The sequence below is a fragment of the Numenius arquata genome, chromosome 1 (assembly GCF_964106895.1).
Source record: "Numenius arquata chromosome 1, bNumArq3.hap1.1, whole genome shotgun sequence".
Classification (NCBI taxonomy): domain Eukaryota; kingdom Metazoa; phylum Chordata; class Aves; order Charadriiformes; family Scolopacidae; genus Numenius; species Numenius arquata.
The window spans coordinates 69,449,646-69,471,840 of record NC_133576.1 but is presented as its reverse complement, the minus strand read 5'-3'; the positions used below and the strand labels follow the sequence as shown (position 1 = coordinate 69,471,840).

The 22,195-nt window shown below is 40.1% G+C and overlaps 1 protein-coding gene across 2 annotated transcripts in view; it reads left to right on the top strand.

Annotated features, from left to right (window-relative positions):
- The window catches only part of INPP4A (inositol polyphosphate-4-phosphatase type I A), a 133,288-nt gene that overhangs the window by 107,750 nt on the left and 3,343 nt on the right, over nucleotides 1-22,195 (top strand). The window contains exons 21-27 of one of the 2 annotated variants that reach the window (XM_074149348.1): nucleotides 1,623-1,795; nucleotides 3,273-3,396; nucleotides 4,237-4,363; nucleotides 7,691-7,831; nucleotides 9,200-9,297; nucleotides 10,918-11,030; nucleotides 11,386-11,540. In XM_074149348.1, coding sequence (XP_074005449.1) covers nucleotides 1,623-1,795; nucleotides 3,273-3,396; nucleotides 4,237-4,363; nucleotides 7,691-7,831; nucleotides 9,200-9,297; nucleotides 10,918-11,030; nucleotides 11,386-11,540 — 931 coding nt within the window. Of the gene's footprint in view, nucleotides 1-1,622; nucleotides 1,796-3,272; nucleotides 3,397-4,236; nucleotides 4,364-7,690; nucleotides 7,832-9,199; nucleotides 9,298-10,917; nucleotides 11,031-11,385; nucleotides 12,152-22,195 lie in introns of those variants that run through there. The other variant, XM_074149356.1, reaches the window with a different exon arrangement.

Sequence of the window (22,195 nt, the reverse complement as noted above, 5' to 3'; positions counted from 1 at the left end):
TTATATAAAAGCTCTTAAGTGCAGCAAGAGAAACACTGTTAGTATCATCTGTGTTTTGCTTTTTAACTGTTCACAGGGCCATGTCATGGCATCTGATTTATTTTGAGAGAAAATATTTAATAGAATATAAAAGAAAAGCTGTAATTCCTTGCCTGTTCTTTTCATGTTTCCTGTGTTTTTTTATGGCAATGGAACAGAGCCAAACAACTTCCCCTGCGTGTAGTTTATTAGGTTATCTATCTACTGCATAGAACTAAAGTAAAAAGGATAGGTCTGTTAATCTTGTTAGTTACGTTTCTGTTAGCAAACTTCCAAAGTTCCCTTCTTTGGCTAGTTATCAAAGAAATGTTTATTATTACTAGCTCTTAGTCCTGCCTTTGAGTCAAAATCCCAAATAACTTCCTTTCAGGGGCTTGAAGTGTCTCATTCATGCAGGTTCTAATCTGTACATTGCCTTGTTCCTACAGCCAACTGGGCTGGCGGTTCTGTGTGTTCTGTTTGTGAGCTCTGGTGCTTTTTAAAAATAAAACATATTGTCCTTCCCTTTAAAAGGTGAAGTGTTCTTCTGTTTCAACTTTGTTAAGGAGGGCAAAACCAAAGCACTGTTCTGTTTTCTTTTTATATTGCAGAGAGAATGGATTTTGGTATAATTATTTTTCGTACAGTCATGGAAATGGGTTTTTAAAATTGGTGGTTGATTAAGACAAATGATGAAAGAAGGAAAGAAAAGAAACTGAGCTTGTAGGGAATTTTAAGGCAGAGCAATCTCTTAGGGAGGCACCATGTTTGGGCTACTAAAATAGGACCTTGGCAACCCAGTTTCATTTCTGTGCTTCCTGTGTAGGACCTTGAACGGAGTCCCTCTGGGACATATCTTGTGTATTTCAGTGGAAGTCAAGCTCCGAACTACCTCCAAGGACCTGGCTTACTCCCATCTAACTCACTATATTTAGTGTTTCTTGCTAGCTAGCTCTAAGCCTTCAAAGCCACTCAGCAGACAGAGGTCACTTAAAAGAGTAGTCCATGAATTTTTCACTTCTCTGTCTTATTATTCCTATTATTCCTATTCTTACCTCACTGGGGTGCAACAAGGATTAATAAGATGGTGAAGCAGTTGAATGATACACCTATGGGTCCACAAAATATTAAAAGGCAAGGTATTTGGGAGAAATCTCATTGACAGAAATGGCTAAGCAGATGTTCTCTATTTCTGTTATACAATGGACTCCATACTGTCTGTCCATGTGTGCACTATGAAAGGGTGTGTTTGAACACGCACGGGCAGTGATATACACTTGTGTATATAGATATTCATCTTGTTATACTTTCCAAATCAGCTATTGTGTAGCCTGTTCTGTGGGCACAAATCTGGGAGCTATTACATGGTCGGGAAAGTCGTAACAGCCTTACAGAGTAAAATTCTCCATGTTTTCCTCATGCGATAACCACTCTGTAAGATTATTTAATTAATAACAAGAACGGAGTAGCCAGCCAGCCGAAATAAAACAGGCTCTAAATGTGAATTATCAAGAGCTTTGACGTGCAACAGGAAGTTTCTTAATGCGTGTTTGTTTGTTTCAAATAAAGTACTTATAGTGCTGTTATTTTTTTCTTGTAACCAGGAGAATGGAGCGAAGCTCTTTATCCCCTGCTGACAACACTCACAGACTGCGTAGCCATGATGAGTGACAAGGCAAAGAAAGCCATGGTCTTTTTATTAATGCAGGACAGCGCCCCAACAATAGGGCTCTGCCTGAGCCTTCAGTATCGCAGGGATGTTGTCTTCTGCCAAACTGTAAGCAAGCATATATGCATGATTTAATTGCACTTCAACATGTGGTGGGGTTTATATGAAATACAAGAGATGACTGTTCTCAGAATTTTTCAGACCTATTCTGCTCTCAGGTTTAACACTGTGATCTCCTCTCACAGGCTGTGCTATCCTGTCCTTACTGGTCACTTACATTCATTTGACAATATATAACTTCAGTGTCCCCTTGGATATATGTCCTCTATTTAAAAAAAAAAAATATCCCAGAACTAGTGAAAATATACTGCTGTTTACAGGAACAACCTTTGCCTTCCAATGGCACTAAACTAAAACCAGAACTAAAATGTGAAAGAGGGGGAAAAAACAACCCATGAACAGAAAGTGTACTGCCTTGGTTACCTTTTGTTGTTTTGTGCATGGAGAAAACCAACAGGACCTGCAGTACCTAAGGAGAGAAGTCCAGCTACAGGGAGAGAAACGAGTGCTTTTTGTTTGCTTGTTTGGTTAGGTTTTTTTCCTAGAATTTCTGTGTCTGAGCCTGCTTGGGTCTCTTGCGTCAGCCACTGACGAACGGCTGTCTGCACTTAAAAAAACCTTCTACATTTCTTCTGCCCACTAGACTTCTGTAGTGTGTCTACTTGCACGTGAAATCAGTATCTCATTTATTTATTTCAAACAGCTTATGTATTGGACATTGTTTGGTAGGGCTGTTGTCCCAAAATGTAATATCTCATAAAGATAAATTAAGGGCTTTTTTCTGTACAAAACCCACTTCATATTGCAGATAAATTTTAAACTTAGTGCATTGATTATGTTTACCCATCCTAAACATAACTTTATTATTCCCTTTTGTTTAATTCTGTAGCAAAGTCATATATCTGTGTGCATAACATATGACAATCACCTGGGAAATTCCTTTGTTGACAGAGTGAATTAAAACTAGTACTAATCTTAGATCTTAGTACTGATCATAGTACTAGGTCTTCAGGACCTTGTCCTGAATATCTTGTAACACTAGAGGTTGGATCTTTGCGTAAAGCAAACAGGTATTGCATTTTTAAGCTTTTTTAAAATGCCATTTTAAAACAAAATATCATTTGTTCATACTATCAAAATTCATGACCTGGAACTAGCTATGCTGCTTTTCCATCTGTAACTAAAACAATTCTCCAAGGAGACTTTTTTTGTAATTTGTAAGTTGTAGACCCTAATGTAAGTGATAGCTTCCAGAAAACAAATAGATGTGAGATGAACAGCAGTCCCATTTTGGGAGAGCTTGCAAGATGGAGGCAGGGTGCCTTAAATCTGTTTTTATGAAGGTTTTGGTTTTTTATTAGTTGGTTATCTCTCTTCAGCTGCAAGAAAAAGAAGAATTTAGGGAAAAGAGCATCAGTCTGACAGATTTTATGGCACCTCTTATATGTGATATTGTTTCCGTTTGGCGCTGAAGAGCCTTTTTTGTCTTGAATCATTTCACTCTAGTCTGTTTTCTCTCCCACAGCTTACAGCTCTAATTTGTGGCTTCATTATCAAGCTGAGGAACTGCCTGCATGATGATGGATTTCTAAGACAGCTCTACACCATTGGCTTGCTGGCGCAGTTTGAGAGCCTGCTGAGCACTTATGGTAAAGGCAAAGAGCAAGTGGGTGGTATTAGCTGTCGAGTCAGCAAATTCTTCATTAAATTGGCTACAGCAGAAAATGAGTGTTTGGGACAATCTGCAGCTCAGCTACAAAATGATTTTGAAAACTGAAATGCAAAACCAGATTATATCTGGAGTACTTAATTAGCTAACAACTCTGAATTTCTTCACATTGAATTACTTCTAAAAGATAAAGTGTACTTGCATTATAATATAATGTCAAAGGTTTTTAAAAAATGAAAACATATCATAGTGATCAATTTTTTTCAGAAAAGAAGTGGATTAAAGTTCTGGTAAGCTGGGAGAAACTGCCCAAAGTATGTTTTTTGAATTTTCTGGATCTCCTGTTATCCTACAGTACGAAGTGAGATTGAAGAGAGAACACAAAAAGGGAAAGTACTTCACGCGAAAGTGTTTCACTCCTGTGTCTGAACAGCCATCTGGAATCTAATTAGGGAATGCTTTACTGTACAAATCCAGAATATCTTGTAACTTTTCCAAGAGAAAGGATATCATGGCTATGACAATGCTGAGAAGTATTTACTAGCATCATCTAAATTGGAAAATCAGCATATAACCTACTTGAAGAACAGTAGTCTGGACTATGCTAGAGAATTGGTGTTTTCTAAACTTGCTAAACTCATAAAGTCAATCATGATATTGTCTGTAGTCTGTAGGTCAAGGTGAAGGCCTGGACTCCAGAGCCTCTTCATCCATAGAATTTTTTTATGAGAGTGATGACCTACAGTCATCATCAAATCGATAAAGGGAAGTTGTATGTAACAACTAATGATTACAATTCACTTTTTCCTCCTTGATTTAGGTGAGGAGTTGGCAATGCTGGAGGACATGAGTTTGGGAATCATGGACTTGAGGAATGTAACCTTTAAAGTAACTCAGGCCACATCAAATACATCTACTGACATGCTGCCAGTCATCACTGGAAATCGGTAAAAAACATGCAGGGGGAGGGAGCAGGAAGTGGAGTGGGACTGCGGACGGGAGAAGCAGTGATACTGCACTTGAGATGAATTACGTGCTTTTGTACTGTGCTGGTTTTCTCCCAAGAACTTCAAAGAAATGCTTTGAAGTGGACTTACTCGTTTTTACTGATGTTTCATTTTACAGGGAGCTAAGCTGAAAAGAAATATATGTCAAGGCTGAAACCATGGCAGGATTGTTTTATGAATAAATGTTGTCTTGACCTAGTCTTCCACAATAATAAGCCAGAAGTATTCAGTCTTTTCTTGAGCACTAGTGCTGTTTTTAAATTTAAGACTGACTTTTGAAGCTGATCTCATTGTTTGAAATTCACTGCTGTTGATCAGTTGGTCAGTGCTTTACTGTATGCCACTAATGGGCCACCATTAGGTGGTAATGGTTAATGGAACAGGTTCAAGCTGGAGGCCTGTAACCAGTGGTGTCCCCCAGGGGTCATTACTTCGTCCAGTCCTGTTCAACATATTCATCAGTGACCTGGACGAGGGGACAGAGTGTATCCTCAGCAAGTTTGCTGATGATACCAAGTTGGGTGGGGTGGCTGACACCCTGGAGGGCCGTGCTGCCATCCAGAGAGACCTGGACAGGCTGGAGAGCTGGGCAAGGAAGAACCTCATGAGGTTCAACAGGGAAAAGTGTAAGGTGCTACACCTGGGCAAGAAGAATGTCAGGCACCAATACAGGTTAGGCGTGGACCTGCTGGAGCCAAGCTCCGAAGAGAAAGATCTGGGAGTCCTGATAGACAGCAAAATGACAATGAGCAAGCAATGTGCTCTTGTGGCCAGGAAGGCCAATGGAATCCTGGGCTGCATAGGGAAGAGTGTGGCTAGTAGGTCGAGGGAAGTCATTCTCCCCCTCTACTCTGCACTGGTGAGGCCACAACTGGAGTATTGCATCCAGTTCTGGGCTCCCCAATTCAAGAGGGATAGGGAACTACTGGAAAGAGTCCAGCGAAGGGCAACAAAGATGATTCAAGGATTGGAGCATCTCCCTTATGAAGAAAGGCTGAGAGAGCTGGGACTCTTTAGTCTGGAGAAGAGAAGGCTGAGGGGAGACCTTATTAATGCCTATAAGTATCTCAAGGGTGGGTTGAAGGAGGAGGGAGCCAGACTCTTTTCAGTGGTTCCCAGTGACAGGAGAAGGGGCAACGGGCACAAGTTGGAACATAGGAGGTTCCACTCGAATATGAAAAAGAATTTCTTCACGGTGAGGGTGACAGAGCCCTGGAACAGGCTGCCCAGGGAGGTTGTGGAGTCCCCTTCTTTGGAGATTTTCAAGACCCACCTGGATGCAGTCCTGAGTAGCATTCTCTAAGCAATCCTGCTTCAGCAGGGGAGTTGGACTAGATGATCTTTATGGTCCCTTCCAACTCTAAAAAAATTCAGTGAAATTCAGTGAAATTAGCACAATGGGACATAGAACGTGTATCAGGTAGTTGACGGGCTGCTACTGGGGTGAGGCCTATTTAGGATCAATTTCCAAACTATCAGGGCCAAGCTGGCTTTAACTTACAGATGCTTGTGAAACACCAGACTGCTGCTCAGTTTGGCCACTTGTCTGAAAAAAACAGATATTTTCAAGTTTGAGCTTAAAAGCAATTTTTGTTTTAAAAGTCTGAAGTAACAAACATTCATATCCTCACATAAAGTGGAGTGGGACTGATCTGTTACAGCTTTATTACAATGGGAAGCATTTACAACAGAGTCACACTTCATTATGAATGCTGAAGCCTTCTTATCAGCTGGCCTTGCTCTGGTTTCTGACATGGTGCTGATGGGCCCCTGCAATAGACTTCTTGCCCAGGGGGAGCCAGTTCACAGATGGGGATGAAGCTGTGGAAGGACAGAGGCCTCACGAAAGTCGATGGTTTAATGTTTCTTTATTTCAGAGTCTTTAGAATCTTTTAGTTTCAGATTGGATTTCTGGAGGAAATAAAGCTTATTTGATTACAGTGTGCTGTACCAAGCTCAACTGGAGCTTTGCCCAGCTTTGTCCACATCTGATAAAGACCTAGAATTCTCTAAGATAAAAATGTTTAGAGGAACTTTGTTAAGTTAAGGTTCACAGGCAATTAAATGTGCCCTAGCTGAAGGAGTTCTGTAGTACAGTCATGTACGTTATGGAAATTGCTGAGAGCTGTGGAAATGGCTGACAGAAAATCCCTTTCAAAGAAAATATTTAGTTGAAACTTGCCATCAGCTATAGGACACTAATCAGCAGGAAACCAGTCTTCATTTGTTTCAGATCTGATACTATTACTCATTATTTTGGTGTCTAGACTTTACTCAAGAAAAAGAAGAAAGAAATCATGCATATTTATTTTTGTGCAAACTATTGGAAGCTTTACATTTAGAGGTGACAATAGGTTTTTTACTTTCAGACATAGCATAGGATTTGTGTGTCCATCCAATGTAAATGTGCAACAGACCAATTTTGATTACCTTATTATATACTTCTCAAAGGTTTTTTGCTGCACTTGAGAGGTCTGCACTGTAAAGCCTTGGATGTAACACCAAGATATGGCTGCTAATAACCCAGCACACAAACCACGATAGCTTGTGTCTTGGCAGTTCCAACATAGGGTAATATGACATACCTTGGCCTGCACCGATGTTATACGATAAGTTGCATTACCTCACATTTGCCATGAGATAAAGCATACACAGTGCTCTTTGCGGTAGCTCAGCTGACCCAAGGTAACCTGTTGTGCTGCAGGAAGAGCTTGTAGGTCTGAGTCGTAAGTTTCTGTATCAGTGCTTTTGTTAGCTCCCCCTTCAATTTATGCTTGGGTCGCTACTGTCATTGCCTCTATCCTTCTGCTCAGAAATGTCAGCACTACTGACCGTGTCCAAAAATGTATCCTTTTATGCATATGCATCATCATGAGCCTTTACCACTTTATAATCAAATCTAGCTTACTCTTGATGAGATGGGAACATGCCAAAATATGACTTTTTCCTACCCAAGTTATACAAGAGGTGCAGTATTAATGAGCAGAGCAAAATCAGCTTTTGTCAGGAAATTGGTAGATCTGATTGAAGTGTCCGTGAGGATGTAAAATCAACATTACAGGTTGCTGCAGGTTTGTTTTTGAACTAGAATAGCTTTTCTGATTAGGAGCAAGCTGTGGCAGTTCCTTGAAGTCCTCAGTTTTGACTGATACTTATTTTTTAATAGTCATATTATGTTCTAAATGTTATCCCTCTTTACATAAATAACACGTTCTCAGAGTGTAGCTTTTTGATCTTTATGTCTAATAGCTGTTTATTTATTTGCAGTGATGGATTTAATGTGAGGATCCCTTTGCCAAGCGCCTTGTTTGATTTGTTGCCGCGAGAGATTCAAAGTGGCATGTTACTGAGGGTTCAGCCTGTTCTTTTCAATGTGGGAATCAATGAGCAGCAAACCCTCGCAGAGAAGTATGTATTCAGTCATGCAAGCTCAACCTTAATGGCAGTTCAGCAATCTCCTGTTCTGAGGGAAGTATGTCTCTATGGAGTTGCACTGTTGCATTACTAACAGTGATTCAGTTTCTCCAATAGACAAGCAAAGGAATACTAAATGAAGCTGTCAAATGCAAAACAAACAAAAGGACATAAAGACATAAAGACTGTGTGTCTTTATGTGACACAGTTATGGAGCTCCTTATCTCATGGCGTTGAGTCTAGAGCAGGTTTATGTGGTTCAGAAGTGAATTTACAGAAGAGGAAATCTGCCAGGGGCTATTTAACACAGGTGCTGCTTGTGACTCGAGACCTCTGTGAGTGACAGATCACTAGAGGTGGAAAGATCATTCTGAGTATTGCTGTGTATTTACCCTCTGGGTTTTGCACTCTCCCATGCACTCCCTCTTCTGGCCACTGTCAAAAACCAGGATAATGGGCTAGATGGACCTTTTTTTAACGTATCTTTGCAGTACTTCTGTAATGGAACAGTGTTCTCTGAAAGCTGAAAAATATATTATGTAATTATATTTGCTAGGGAAACTGTTCAGTTTTGGAAGAGCCACTAGAGCTTCTCTCTGTTATGGCCATAACCTGTAAAGAATACATTGACAGAGCATTGCTCTAATGCAGAACTCCAGTGCATGCACATGCGTGTTGTGACAGCAGCCCTGGTACTGGGGTAAAGTGTACTGTATGATGGTGGACAGCTAGAAAAAAGTCTAACAAAGGCATTCCAGCAGTTACTGTTGTCCTCTGTTGCCTATAAAGGGAGCCTGAGGTGATTAACATAGTTAGAGACGTCAACACTTTGTGTGCGTGTCTATGTATGTAGTTACAGTTAGATGAGATGAATCATGGCATTGTTGACAATATTTATTACATTCATGGTATATTACTCCTAGATCCATATTTCTCATTTACATATCTGAAGTCAAAGTTCTCAATCCTACCTACTGAGGTTATGTTTATTATTGGGTTATGAACTAAAGTAATAAATCCATTACTAAAAGGTTGAATTTAGGCAAAATGATTTACCAGATGGGTATTTAATATTGAAAGAGACAAAGAAAAGCCAAGACATTTTAAATACTATTTTCTACAAGATTCTTCTTTCACCTTCCTTCACGCTTTTCCCCTCACACTCACATATTTTGTTTTTCTGTAATGAATCACTACAACACTTCTCTGTTACACTTTACTCTGCATTTGAATGATTAGGAATGTCATGGGATGAATCTTCAAACTGTTTTCTGGTAGTCGTATTTCCAAGTGCAGTTGTTTTGAAGAAGACGAGAAACGTTCTACCTTGGGTATAACTGTTCCCTTCTTCACCTTTTAAAGGTTTGGAGACACTTCACTACAAGAAGTAATTAACATGGAAAGCTTAGTGCGGTTGAATTCGTATTTTGAGCAGTTCAAAGAAGTTTTGCCTGATGATTGTAAGTATTTGGTAATTAATGGCAAATTTGGCTGAACAGCACAATTCAGGCTGATTTTTTCATTTGTTTGCCTCGTGTCAGTTTTTTTAATGTTAACGATATGCCAGCATTAGTAACCTCCAAGAAATGATGCAACTCTATTTTAGTACATTAGTACTAAGTAGAGCAGATTCAAGAGGTTTAAAGGTCTGTTTGATTAACTTTCCTTTTTTAATTTACTTTTACTTTACATCTCTAAGTGGCATTTTGTGCTGTATAAACATGCAGCTAGGCAATTAGATTGCTGTGAGGGGAAGGCATAAAAGTGACAGGTTATAGCAGCAGCACTTTTATGTCCAGTTTTTGGTCACATTCTCTGGACTTATGATAACCTGCACAGAGAGCAACTGCCAGTTTTTAGGAAGTTAATCACTTTCCCTCTGCTTATCCTTTGGCATTTGCCTGTAATTGTTGTATCTGCAGCCAGCAACAGAGAAGTCTAGCATTTGGAAGAGAGACAATAGCTACGAGCTTGAATTTTACTGGTTATATAGGAAAATTTCTTGCTTGTTACTGTTTTTTGGGAGGCAGTGGCATAAATGTTATTTACATGTGACTACAAAAATGGTGAAAATTCATTGATTTGTTATTATTAGTATCAAATTTCTTGTAAGCTAATTTCATGGGTCCCACAATTGCAGTTTTATTGCAGTAATACAAATGCAGCAACATGCAGCAGGATGGTAAGAATTCTGCCTATTAAAGTACTTTATTGTACTTTCAGTTACCTTGAACTTTTTTTGATGCAGCTCAGAGCAGTAGCTGTTTCCCTCCTTCCAGGAATTCGTAATCCTGCATAATTAATTCTCTGAAATTTTAGCTGTAAAATTTTAATTTTTTATCATATAGTAGTCTAGCATCAGACTTTCTTGTAAAGTTCAAAAATAAAGCAATTTTTGTTCTGTTTTCTCCCTGTTACTTTATGTCTCTGTCTAGTCTTCCATAACAATAGTTCTCATTCAGCTTCTTCCTCTCCTCTAGGATTTTGCTTGCTTTTCTTTTACTTCAGTCTCTTCCCTCATCCCCAAACCATGTTGATCCAGTCACCTTTTATCTTTTACCTTTTTTCCTGAAACTGTTTGTTTGGTTGAAGAGAGTGTTTCCTGTAACTGAACACTGGCCAGCTTGCAAATTTAAAATTGAAAATATGAGCAGAACATAAAATATCTTCAGAGTTTCTATGGAGAGATATGCATGATATCCTAGCACCTGAGGGGCAAAAATACAGGCAGTTACATGCTTATATACAGTGCTGAACAGTGTATGAAAGCAAGTACATCTGTGACATACAAACCAAGATACTATACCAGTCATGCTGCCTTTGTTCACTCTGTTGTTATATTGCTGTCAGATTCTGAGCCCCTGAATGTATATTTCCAGTTGAGTTTAATTAAACCTGAATTTATTTTGTTGATGGTACTAAGTAATTAAGAATTTGATTTATTGTTGTAAGCTTTCCTAGTTTCAAAAAAACATGACTGTGTTTGCAACAGGCATGTAAGAACACTTTCCACGTAACTTATCTTTGTGAAAGTGTTAAATACAGATAAAGAAATGGAGTTTGTTTTGTTTGTTTTATAGGTCTACCTCGATCTCGTAGTCAGACGTGCCTGCCTGAACTGTTAAGATTTCTGGGGCAAAATGTACATGCAAGGAAAAATAAGAATGTTGATATCCTTTGGCAAGCTGCTGAGGTATTTATTAATCTGGAGCATCTCTGCATAGTTTAGTTGATTTTCTGTATGCATATGTACTTTCCCCTTTTTTATTATGGATATGTTTGAATTCCTTCATTTGCTTGCATGTATCTTAGAAATGCTGCCAGGTTAAACCTCATCTAGAATGAGACATGGGGAGATAAAATGTATTTTCCACAACAGTATTTTCCCTACAACTCATGCAATGAAGTTCTGCTCTCTCAAAGATGACAACTTTTGACATCAAAGTCCTACACAGCATTTGTGTCTCTCTAAGGAGAAGTACAGGTGTGTTATCTGACAGAAGGTTATGCATGAGGAAGGAATGATGAATTGTATATCCCATTTCTAGATATGCCGCAGACTAAATGGTGTTCGATTTACAAGCTGTAAAAGTGCCAAGGATAGGACTGCCATGTCGGTCACCCTAGAGCAGTGTTTGATCCTACAGCATGAACATGGAATGGCTCCACAGGTCTTCACCCAGGCTCTGGAGTGTATGAGGAGGTAAGAGTTTGACTGCGTCACTTATTCCTAAATGAGGCACCATGCAAACTGCAGAGGAACAGTGGTCTCTGTTTCTATCAAAAGAAAAAAAAAAAGCAAAATAAAGTCAGAAAACAGCAAAACTGGCTGCTAGAATTCATCCCTCCCTTGCACGTATTAGTGAGTTGCATATGCCAAAACTGGTTGTTACCAGGTTTGTATCAGATGGGCTTTAGTTTTCAGTAGTGAATCAGGAGTTTTCAGAGAAGCACGTGAAAATGGGTTTTCAAGTAATGCTGAGCTTACAGAACAGGAAACTGGTGCTTCTTTGAAAGTTGTTTAATGATGAGGTTACCTGAACTATCATAGCGCTAGGTTTCTTAGTTCTAGATCAGACAGATTTCTCAGGGATGACCTGTCTTTTGTTCTTGGAAACAGAGACACCTGCAGTTTGCACTGGTTTGCCACGTGTCTTCTTTAGCAATGAAACACTGCTCACTGGGCGAAGTGTCAGTACGAGTGTTTCACAATACAGCAACCAAATTTCATCACAATGTGTCAGTGTGCTGTTGTCGTATCAATATAATGATGTTCTGTATTCTGAAGCAGCAGAGATGTTTAAATACTGTACTAAAAAAAAAAAGAAAATCCGTTTACTGTTGTTCAATGCCTTGTTTCAAGCACTGCTGGAAAACTCCGTAAGTCACATACCAAAAGAAAGGATAAGAAATCTAGCTTTAGTCTTTATCAATGTAGTTCAACAATGCTGTTCAGTCCTGTTTTTCAACATTCACTCTTACCGAATGTACTGTACCGTGTGTCTTCTCACCAAATTCTGTAGAGTGTTTAATTCTCTTATCCTTTCTGTATGTTTTTGCTGTTTGACCCTTTCTGACTCTTCAGTTACCTAGAAGGAAAATGTCTCATATAATAGCACTTACGGCTTCTTACACTAAGGATTTGGATTTTATATCTATATCTAATTGGATGTCACTGGACCTTTTTATTTTCACTTTTTTGCTGCACTTTTTGCTGCATTGTTACAGAGTTAGTACAGTACAAGAAAAATGCATTCAGAGACTAATTAAACTTTGATAGTAGAAAGAAAACATGGAACAGCTTTGTGAGGGAGAAGTTATTAACTTAAAATGGAGCTTAGTGGCTCTCAAATAGCTTTATTTAAATTATGCAACTTGTCGACTTAGACATCTGAAAGAAAGCTTTGTTGCACAGTTGTTTATTTAGTAAGAATAAAAACTGAATGGGTGTAATACTGTGAATCTTGTTACTTTCTTTGAGTTAATTACTGAGTTAATCTAGTTCTTTTTTAATGCAGTCCTGGACACAGTAGAGACAGAGGTTAATAATAACATTGTTTTGGACCTTCAGACTATCGATTTAATATAACACAGGATCAGATAAAATATTGACCCAAGAAACGCATTGCTTTATGTTGGCCTACACAGGGATATTGGAAGAGGGCCAGTTTAATCAAAACCTTTGGCTCATATGTTCTAGCAACATTAGGGACTTGCTCTGAGAGGCAAAAGACATGACTTTCTCTTCTGTTAAATCTTTGACTGAGAGAGATTGTGCAAAACAAATACTGACTAGTCCTGAAGGAATACTAAGATTAGACCATTCTTCAAGCCCATCACTCTTTCTTCCTTATTGCTCTTTGGGCTAGGTGGTTGAGTTTTTAAAATTATTTGCCAGTTCTACTCAGGAACAATGGCACAGAATTAACAAAGCTGAACAAGAGAGATAGGAGTGATTAAAGAACAAATATGTAGGAGTCCAACCGCACCATTTCAGCTGGGACAGGATGACCTGACCTCGATGACAGATAAATTACTTCCAGGGCATTCAGAAAACTTGCTTTTACATTTAACTTGAGTCTTTTATTTGTGTAACTGTACTGGAAAAGGAAGGCTTGGTTGAGTCTTGAAGAATTCTGAAGTTTCTGGGGCAGTTGGAAGGACAGGGAAGAAGTACTGTTAAGCTGTGGGACTCAAAAATATTTCATCTCTTTTCTGCTGGTAACTTTCCAGAGAAGAAAAGCATCGTTGCTTACACTGTTCTTCAAAAATGAAGAAAGCACCCTCTTCTTCTATGTTATGTTGGTCTTCAGAGGTGGAAACCTTAGGGCCTTCCTTTCCTTCCTAGTCTTGTGATAATTATGTATCCGAGATGGTTATGTTCAGTGAGCATGGACATCAAGGAGAGAACATTGAGTGCTCATTGTAGATTCTTGTAGAAATTCACAGGTACAAGTTTGCGGCTTTCACTTTAGAAACAAATTTCCTATTAGAATAAACTCACTTTTCTGTAAATAAGTTGCAGCTTTTCCAGTCCCAAATCGGATATATGGCAGCTCACAGCCTGTAAACAGTAAAATCATGATGATACGTCTGGAAGTACAAGCTACAGAGGAAATGACTACCTGGCTAGTAAAGGCATCTCAAGAGTTGAAGTCCAACTGGATCACGTAGCTTCTTCCATCCGCAGCACTAGACTTGTGACTCCCTGCCCTCCCTCCCCCTACCAGATTGCTGTCCTGTCAGATACGCCAGTGGAGATGATTCACAGATTCACAGAATCTTCTTGGTTGGAAGGGACCTTTGAGATCATCGAGTCCAACCAACAAAAAAAAACCCAACACCCAAAAACCCAAAACCAAACCAAAACAAACACCCACAACCACACACCACACCCACCCACAATCTCAGGCACTAGAGCATGCCCTGAAGTGCCATGTCTACACGTTTCTTAAATACCTCCAGGGATGGCGACTCTACCACCTCCCCGGGCAGGCTGTTCCAGTGCCTGACCACTCTCTCAGTAAAGTAATTCTTCCTAACACCTAATCTAAACCTTCCCTGCCGCAACTTTAGACCATTTCCTCTGGTCCTGTCATTATTCCCTTGGGAGAAGAGGCCAACAGCCACCTCTCTACACCCTCCTTTCAGGTAGTTGTAGAGGGCAATGAGGTCTCCCCTCAGCCTCCTCTTCTCCAAACTAAACATGCCCAGTTCCCTCAGCCTCTCCTCATATGACATGTTCTCTAGACCCCTGACCAGCTTGGTGGCTCTCCTCTGGACACGCTCCAGCAGCTCAATGTCCTTCCTGTAGTGAGGGGCCCAGAACCGAACACAGCACTCGAGGTGAGGCCTCACCAGGGCCGAGTACAGAGGCACGATTACTTTCCTACTCCTGCTGGCCACGCTATTCCTGATACAGGCCAGGATGCCGTTGGCCTTCTTGGCCACCTGGGCACACTGCTGGCTCATGTTAAGCCGGCTGTCCACCAACACCCCCAGGTCCTTTTCTGCTGGGCAGCTTTGCAGCCACTCTTCCCTGAGCCTGTAGCATTGCCTGCGGTTGTTGTGACCGAAATGCAGGAGCCGGCACTTGGCCTTGTTAAACCTCATCTCATTGGCCTTGGCCCATTGATCCAACCTGTCCAGGTCCCTCTGTAGAGCCTTCCAACCCTCAAGCAGATCAACACTCCCACCTAGTTTGGTGTCATCTGCAAACTTACTGAGGGTGCACTCAATCCCCTTATCTAGATCATCAATAAAGATATTAAACAAGACCGGCCCCAAAACTGAGCCCTGAGGGACACTACTGGTGACCGGCTGCCAACTGGATTTCACCCCATTAATTACAACTCTCTGGGCACGGCCATCCAGCCAGTTTTTACCCAGTGAAGAGTACACTTATCTATGCCATGATTCGCCAGCTTCTCCAGGAGAATGCTGTGGGGGACGGTGTCAAAGGCCTTACCAAAGTCCAGGTAGACAACGTCCACAGCCTTCCCAAAATCGAGAAGGCGGGTCACGTGGTCATAGAAAGAGATCAAGTTGGTTAAGCAGGACCTCCCTTTCATAAACCCATGCTGGCTGGCCCTGGTCCCTCAGTTGCCCTGCACTTGCTGTGCTTGCTCACTCAAGATGATCCTCTCCATGATCTTTCCCGGTACCGAGGTCAGACTGAGAGGCCTATAGTTTCCCGGATCCTCCTTCCGGCCCTTCTTGTAGATGGGCGTCACATTGGCCACCCTCCAGTCATCTGGTACCTCTCCTGTTGACCAGGATTGTTGATAGATAATGGAGAGAGGCTTGGTGAGCTCTCCCGCCAGCTCCCTGAGTACCCTTGGGTGAATCCCATCCGGCCCCATGGACTTATGCATGTCCAGGTGCATAAGCAAATCATTAACTACTTCCGCCTGGATTACAGGGGGGTTGTTCTGCTCTCCACCCTTATCTTCCAGCCCAGGAGGCTGTACACCCTGGGGGTAGCTGGTCCGACTATTGAAGACAGTTTGTGTGAATATGCTTTAATCCAGTTTCAGTCAAAAGTAGCCTAGGTAGCAAAATCCTTTACATGTTCAAGGTAGCCCAGCTCATTTTCATTAAACCAATTAGAAAGTTGCGACATAAGCAGTTCAGCCAACGGAGAAGACCTGTCTCTGATAGGGGCTTTTGAAAAGCAGCTGGAAACAGTGAGGGAAATAATCTCTTCTAGTTGCCATGGTGCTTGCTAAAAAGACTACATGATAAAGCTCTGACAGTCATGTTCCGATATGGCCACTCACTGCAATAAAACAGCCATGATAAGAAGCTTGGTTGCATTTCTTCAGTGGTTGATCAGCTTTAGGAATAAAATTTTGGTGGGTTGACCTTGGCCACCTGCTGGACACCCACCCAGATGCTCTCTCACTCCCTCATCTCAACAGGACGGGGAGAAAATACGATGAAAAAGCTCGTGGCTTTTGGTAGAGACAGGGAGATCCCTTGCCAGTTACTGTTACAGACAAAACAGACCCAACTTAGAGAAATTAATTTATTGCCAATAATTTGGATGGTAAGAAATGAAGACAAAAATTAAAACGCATTCCCCAAAAACCCCTTTTATCCCAGGCCCAAGTACTTCACTCCTTCATTCTCAACTCCTCTACCTCCTCCCCACTCTGAGCAACACACAGGGGATGGGGAATGGGGGTTTGAGGTCAGTCCATAACAGCTCTTCTCTGCTGCTCTTGCCTCCTTACACTCTTCCCTAACTCCAGCGGGGGTCCTTCGCACGGTTGCAGTCCTTCAGAATAAACCTGCTCCTGCATGGGCTCTCCATGACCTCCGGTTTCCTTCAAGAAATATTCACCTACTCCAGTACAAGGTTCTCCACAGGCTGTAGTGTGGGTATCTGATCCACCGTGGTCGTCTCCGTGGCTGCAGGAGAATCCCTGCTCCAGCATCTGGGGCACCTTGTCCCCCGCCTTTCCTGACTTTGGTGCTTGCAGGGCTGTTCCTCACATCTTTTCCCATTACTCCTCACTGCCATGCAGTGTTTTGTGTTTTGCCTTTTCTTACTCACACCTTCCCTGACGCACCACCACCATACCTGAGGGGCTCAGCTGTGCTTGCAGTGGGTCAGTTTGAGCTGGCTGGAACCAGCTGTGTCCAGCACAGGGCAGCCGTGGCTGCTCCTTGCAGAGAGGATTGCCATATGCAAGCTGGATTAGCAGGGAATTTGCTGTGTCTCTTACCCTGGTCCTCTCCTAGAGGTAGTCTGCTGACAAATGTTTTAAGACACTGTACAATTTGGTATATTTGGTATTTCCAAAAGGTTACTTTTCACCCCTTGGGTGGCAGCATCTACATGGGCCAACAGTGACAAGGAAAGCACTTTCCAGCTCTTGCCTCCATTCCCACTGTATGTGTCTGTGCATATGTCTTTGTGTAAAATTGAGTAGCTTGATACTAATTTTTAATGGTAGAGATGTGGCATGTGATGTTCATAACATCTCATCATTTTGAGCCTTCCTTCATTTTTTCCCTCTCTCATTATTTTACTTCCTTATCTATATCCTAAAACACTGCTCTTCCTCCGGACTATTCTGTTGAGCCTTTATCCCCCACTTTCCAGTCAGCATTAACTTTCCACTTACTGATTCTCCTGATCACACACACACCTCCTCCCCACTGCTACAAACATAATTGGGATTTGTAGGCACCATCCAGTGTAGGCACCAGGAGTGAAAACCTATTTTGATCACCAGTTTGGATATGTTAATCCAGATGAGAAATACAGTTGGTTTAGTTGTCTGCCCACGTAATTCCATTTGACTTGAAGTGTCGTCAGCATCTGAAGGTTCTTTTTCATCACCTCCAGGGTATCTCTGATATCTTCTAAGACTTTGTCTGTTGGTTCCCTAACCTTGCTACGCAACCAGCAAGGTTATGTATCACCTTTTGTGGATGCAGTGAGTGCACTTGTTCTAACAGGATCAGGCTCACAGGTTGCATTTAGTTGTTGCTTTGTAAACTAAAAATAGAGTTGAACTGCAGTGGGTATAAGAGTGATCCAAAGTGAAACACCACACTACAAAGCCTCAGGTTGCCTGAAGAGGTGTTCTTCACTGTAGGCCTTTGGTGCTCAAAGCAATGGAGGAAGCAGGGGCATAAAGAGATGCATGCATATATTGAGGCACTTCAGAAACATGCATTTTGCAAAGGATATTGATACATGCTTGAATTCATGTTGAAGCAGAAGGATAAGTGGGTGGTTTGGGGTTTTTTGCTTACATATTCAGCAGGCAGTCAAGAAGTTAAATTATTTCACTGCAGTCTACGTGGAAAGATGTTTGAAAGGGTCAAATACTACAATGGTTATTCATGTTCAGCTTGCTTTTCAGAGCTCCACTTCTTTACAGCATGTGGAAGCATGGCAGAGCAGCATGGGATATTATTGGTTGGTAATCTGAAAGAGTGAACATGGAAAACCATTTATGTTCAACCTACATGTGTTTATTTTCAGTAGACTACAGTACTTCTTTCTTATTTTTCTCTTTTATTCTCTTTCCCTCTCCTTATTTCTGTAATTGTGCTGATACATATTTTTGAGATGTTTTTCCACGCTTTCTTTACTTCATCTTCTGGTTTTGTTGTGCTTTCTTCCATGTTTTTTCATTTTCTTGACCACCTTGTGTTGCCATCTCTTTTTATACATTCATTTGCATGTCTGTCTTCCTTTCTGTTTGATTTTCCCTCCTCCCAACCTTCTTCCTTTTCACAGCATTGGAACACGGGAGGTAGTCACCCAGAAGAACTTGAGTGGCTTGGTGCCCATCCGAGATTTCAGACTAGATCCCAGCCTCCTCTACTCTATTCCATTACTAGCTCTCAGCCCCAATTTACTGATTGTGTGGCTGTTTCTGAGCATAGCATACCTGGTGGCCAGATTACGTTGCAAGTGAAGATAAGGTTAAAAAACAAAAACAAAAAAAGTGCTTGAATGTGTGTTGCCACTTGGTACCTGCTGGACAAAGGAATGTGTCATAGCATTGTCTGCCAAGAATTATTATTATGCCTTACAATTTTACGTTTCTATTGTACTAAACTGTAAATATACATCAAATTATTTTATCAAAAAGAATTGTACTGAAACTTTAAATTATTGTTCTGCTTTCAGTGCTTGTAACATAGTCTGACATTGGCCTGTTACCTCTTTACTTTAGCCGGCCTGAAGATCTCTTACCAAATACAGATTTGTGTTACTTGTTTCATGTATTCCAGAGAAAGGAACTCTGTCTGAAAAGAATTTGTATCTTTTTGTATATTTAAGGTGTATGCTAATCTTGCCTTTCATTTTTACGAGGTATGAAGAGAAAAACAAAAACATGGGTGGGGTTTATAAGAAATTGTAAGAAATTTATTTAAAGAAATATAAAAATTTCTACCTTCATTTCGAAGCCTAATATCCAACTTACATTACTGAACAGTTTGTAAAACCATAGTCTTGTTCCTTTCTCATGGTTAAGTATGTTCTAATAGACTAGTGTACCCACTCAAAAAACAACTTGCGGTGCGCTGCATGCAGAATTATTTCATTCTGTTTGTAGATCTGCATTTTGTAATGTATTAAAGACATGAAGAGAGTGACTTGTGGTTAGGAAGAGGATGTGATTAGCATTAGCCTGCTAATGATCTGTTTCAGGTGCTCTGTTATAGAACTTACTCTGAAACAGGGTCATTATCATCCTAGAGGTTAAAGATACTGGTCTTTAATGTTTCAGGCAAGAAGAGGGAGGTATCAGCTCCTTTAGTAGGTGGGTTTGAGGTTTTCCATCCGGCTTTGTTTCAATTACACTAGACTAAATATTACTGTTTTTTCCATTTTTAAGTGTTGGACAGCTTTAATAAACTATGATGTTGATAGTGATTTAGAGATAAAGGAATGATGGTAAGTTAACATTTATTTAAGTGGTGAGACTAAAGCGGCTTACCTAGTTTAGTAACAAAGAATAATTGCAGATGAAATTTGATCATCATTTATATATGACATCAAACTGGGGGAGGCCTATGTAAACTGAAAGATTTTGTTGATGCAGTGGTCTGGCAGAGCTTGTCAATAGCAATAGCTGATAAAAAAAAACTAACCTCATTTAATGTACTTTGCTAAATTCATGAAGGGATTTACTTCGCTTGGTGCCTGAGATGACAGAAATTGGGCTTCTGAGGAGAATTCTTCTAGTACTGTGATTTCTATTTTCTACTATTATTAACTTGCTCAAAACGCATAGGTAGCTATAGCTTTTATTATAATTTTTAATGGAATTTGAAAGCTTCTGAGGAGTAAGCTTAAAAAAAAGAAAAAAGTACAGTTAGAATAAAAACAAGAATTAAATCCTAAATTTGGTGAATATTCTAACTAAGAAAAAAAAAAAGTATGTGGTTATATTTTTGTCTTCATGAAATCAGACTGTACAGTACAGTATCTTCTGGTATTTTTCCTCACTATTCTTCCAATTTTGTTTTTAAAAGAAAAAAAAAAGACAGAAGACATATATTTTATATATATATATTGAAGCATGTGTCCTATTTATTTTAAGTTGTAACGAATTTAGGTAAATCCTAGCTGCTGCTGAGATTTTAAATCATGGTATGATGGTATTGGACATATCCATGGCCTGTGCTGATGTCTAGTAGCACTGTGTCTCCGTACAAATCATCTCTTCTTTCTGATTAACACTGGTTCATTTGCTATGGGTACCAAAATCTACCTTTTTATAAAGTAAACAAATGTCAGGTTGGACTGTGGCCTTGTTCTTGCAGTGTGGTGACTGTCCTGGTTCAGTCTAACAAGATGTGAAAGTAACTCTAGTAGGTGTATTTCCACTGAACTTCCCAAGATTATTAATCTGTTTAAATAAAGCATGAAGGCTTTACTCATGACTATCATTAGGGTTGCAGTGGGACCACCCTTAAATTCATCTAGAATGAAAGCCCAGGCTTTTTGAAAACAATGTAGTTTTTTCCTTAAACTTTGGTGGGGACAAGTTTTCATCTGTTTTTTCTTTTTTAGCTTGGTCTGTGCTTTTGTTCAGACATTCAGATTTAAAATGCTGTAGTGCATACTGCTTATGTGCTTCCAGCAGAAGAAACGTGGCACATGAAATGGTGTGTGAAATAAATCTTTGCCACCATCTCTATGGCCTCCCTGTGCCATAGAGGGACATATGCAATAACCAGATGCAGTGGAATGAATTATGAACAGAATGATTCACTTCCGAGTGAAAATGCTCATCTGGCATCCCATGTATGCTATTTAGACTTACTGGTTTTATTAATACTCTGAACTATATTTTGTGCATTTTTTTTGATAAATCTATTTGACTGCAACAGCCTTTAGGGGGGTTTCTGTAAAACACAAAACAATGATAAACCAGTGTCATCACATACGACGGATTCTATAAAGGCAGTCGCAGAATGTGCTCTGGAGACAAATTTCAAACTTACTTAAACTGTTTCTTAGAGCAAAAAGTTACAGTGTTTTATGAAGTTAAGCTAGATGGTACATAAAGAACACAGTTACAGTCAGTTTAATTAACCAAAATTAGAAGAACAGTGAGGTCAGTAAGAAGAGAGCGCTTTCAAACTGACCCAGAATCCAAAATCTCCTTGTGAATCAGATGATCCCAGTTTGCCTGATAGATCCTGCAGCCATCTCCAAGACAGGAATAACATGACATTTCCACCATCAGATGGTGTACTGTACGCTTTGCCATGAAGTTCTAATATTTAATCATTGTTTAGGTTTCAGTTCTCTATCAGGGAAAGATATTCTCCTGCAAGCCTGATTTGATTTATAATATATATTTAAAAGATAGTGCTTCCTCCTTGTATGTCTGTTTTTCGATATAATCAAAGGAACTCTGAAGTACATTTACAAGTGTAAAGAAGCCTTATAACTGGAGTAGTTTTTTATTGTAGCGCAGAACCTCTTTGTAATGTGGGGCAGTTGCACCAAAACATTGGGTAAAAATTAAATTCTGCACAGCTTTGTTTCACTGGGGTGATGACTGTCAATCCAGCCAATCTTTTTTGCACCCACACAAAGCTGCTATTTCATGATTAAGATTTTTTTTTTTTTTTGAGTATGTTGGTTTTCAAGTCAATTTATGCATGCAGAGATAACCAGAAAGTAATTATTTTTGTATCAGCTCTAATCTTTAAGTAAGTACTGATAATACTGACATACAGGGAACAATAAAATTGCTTTAAAGCTCTTACTGAGAGATCAGCAGTTTTTCTTTTTCAGCTTAATATATTAATAAATTAGCAGAACTGCTTTTAAGCAATCTCTTGGGATCCCTTGTGCAATGAAGCGGCATG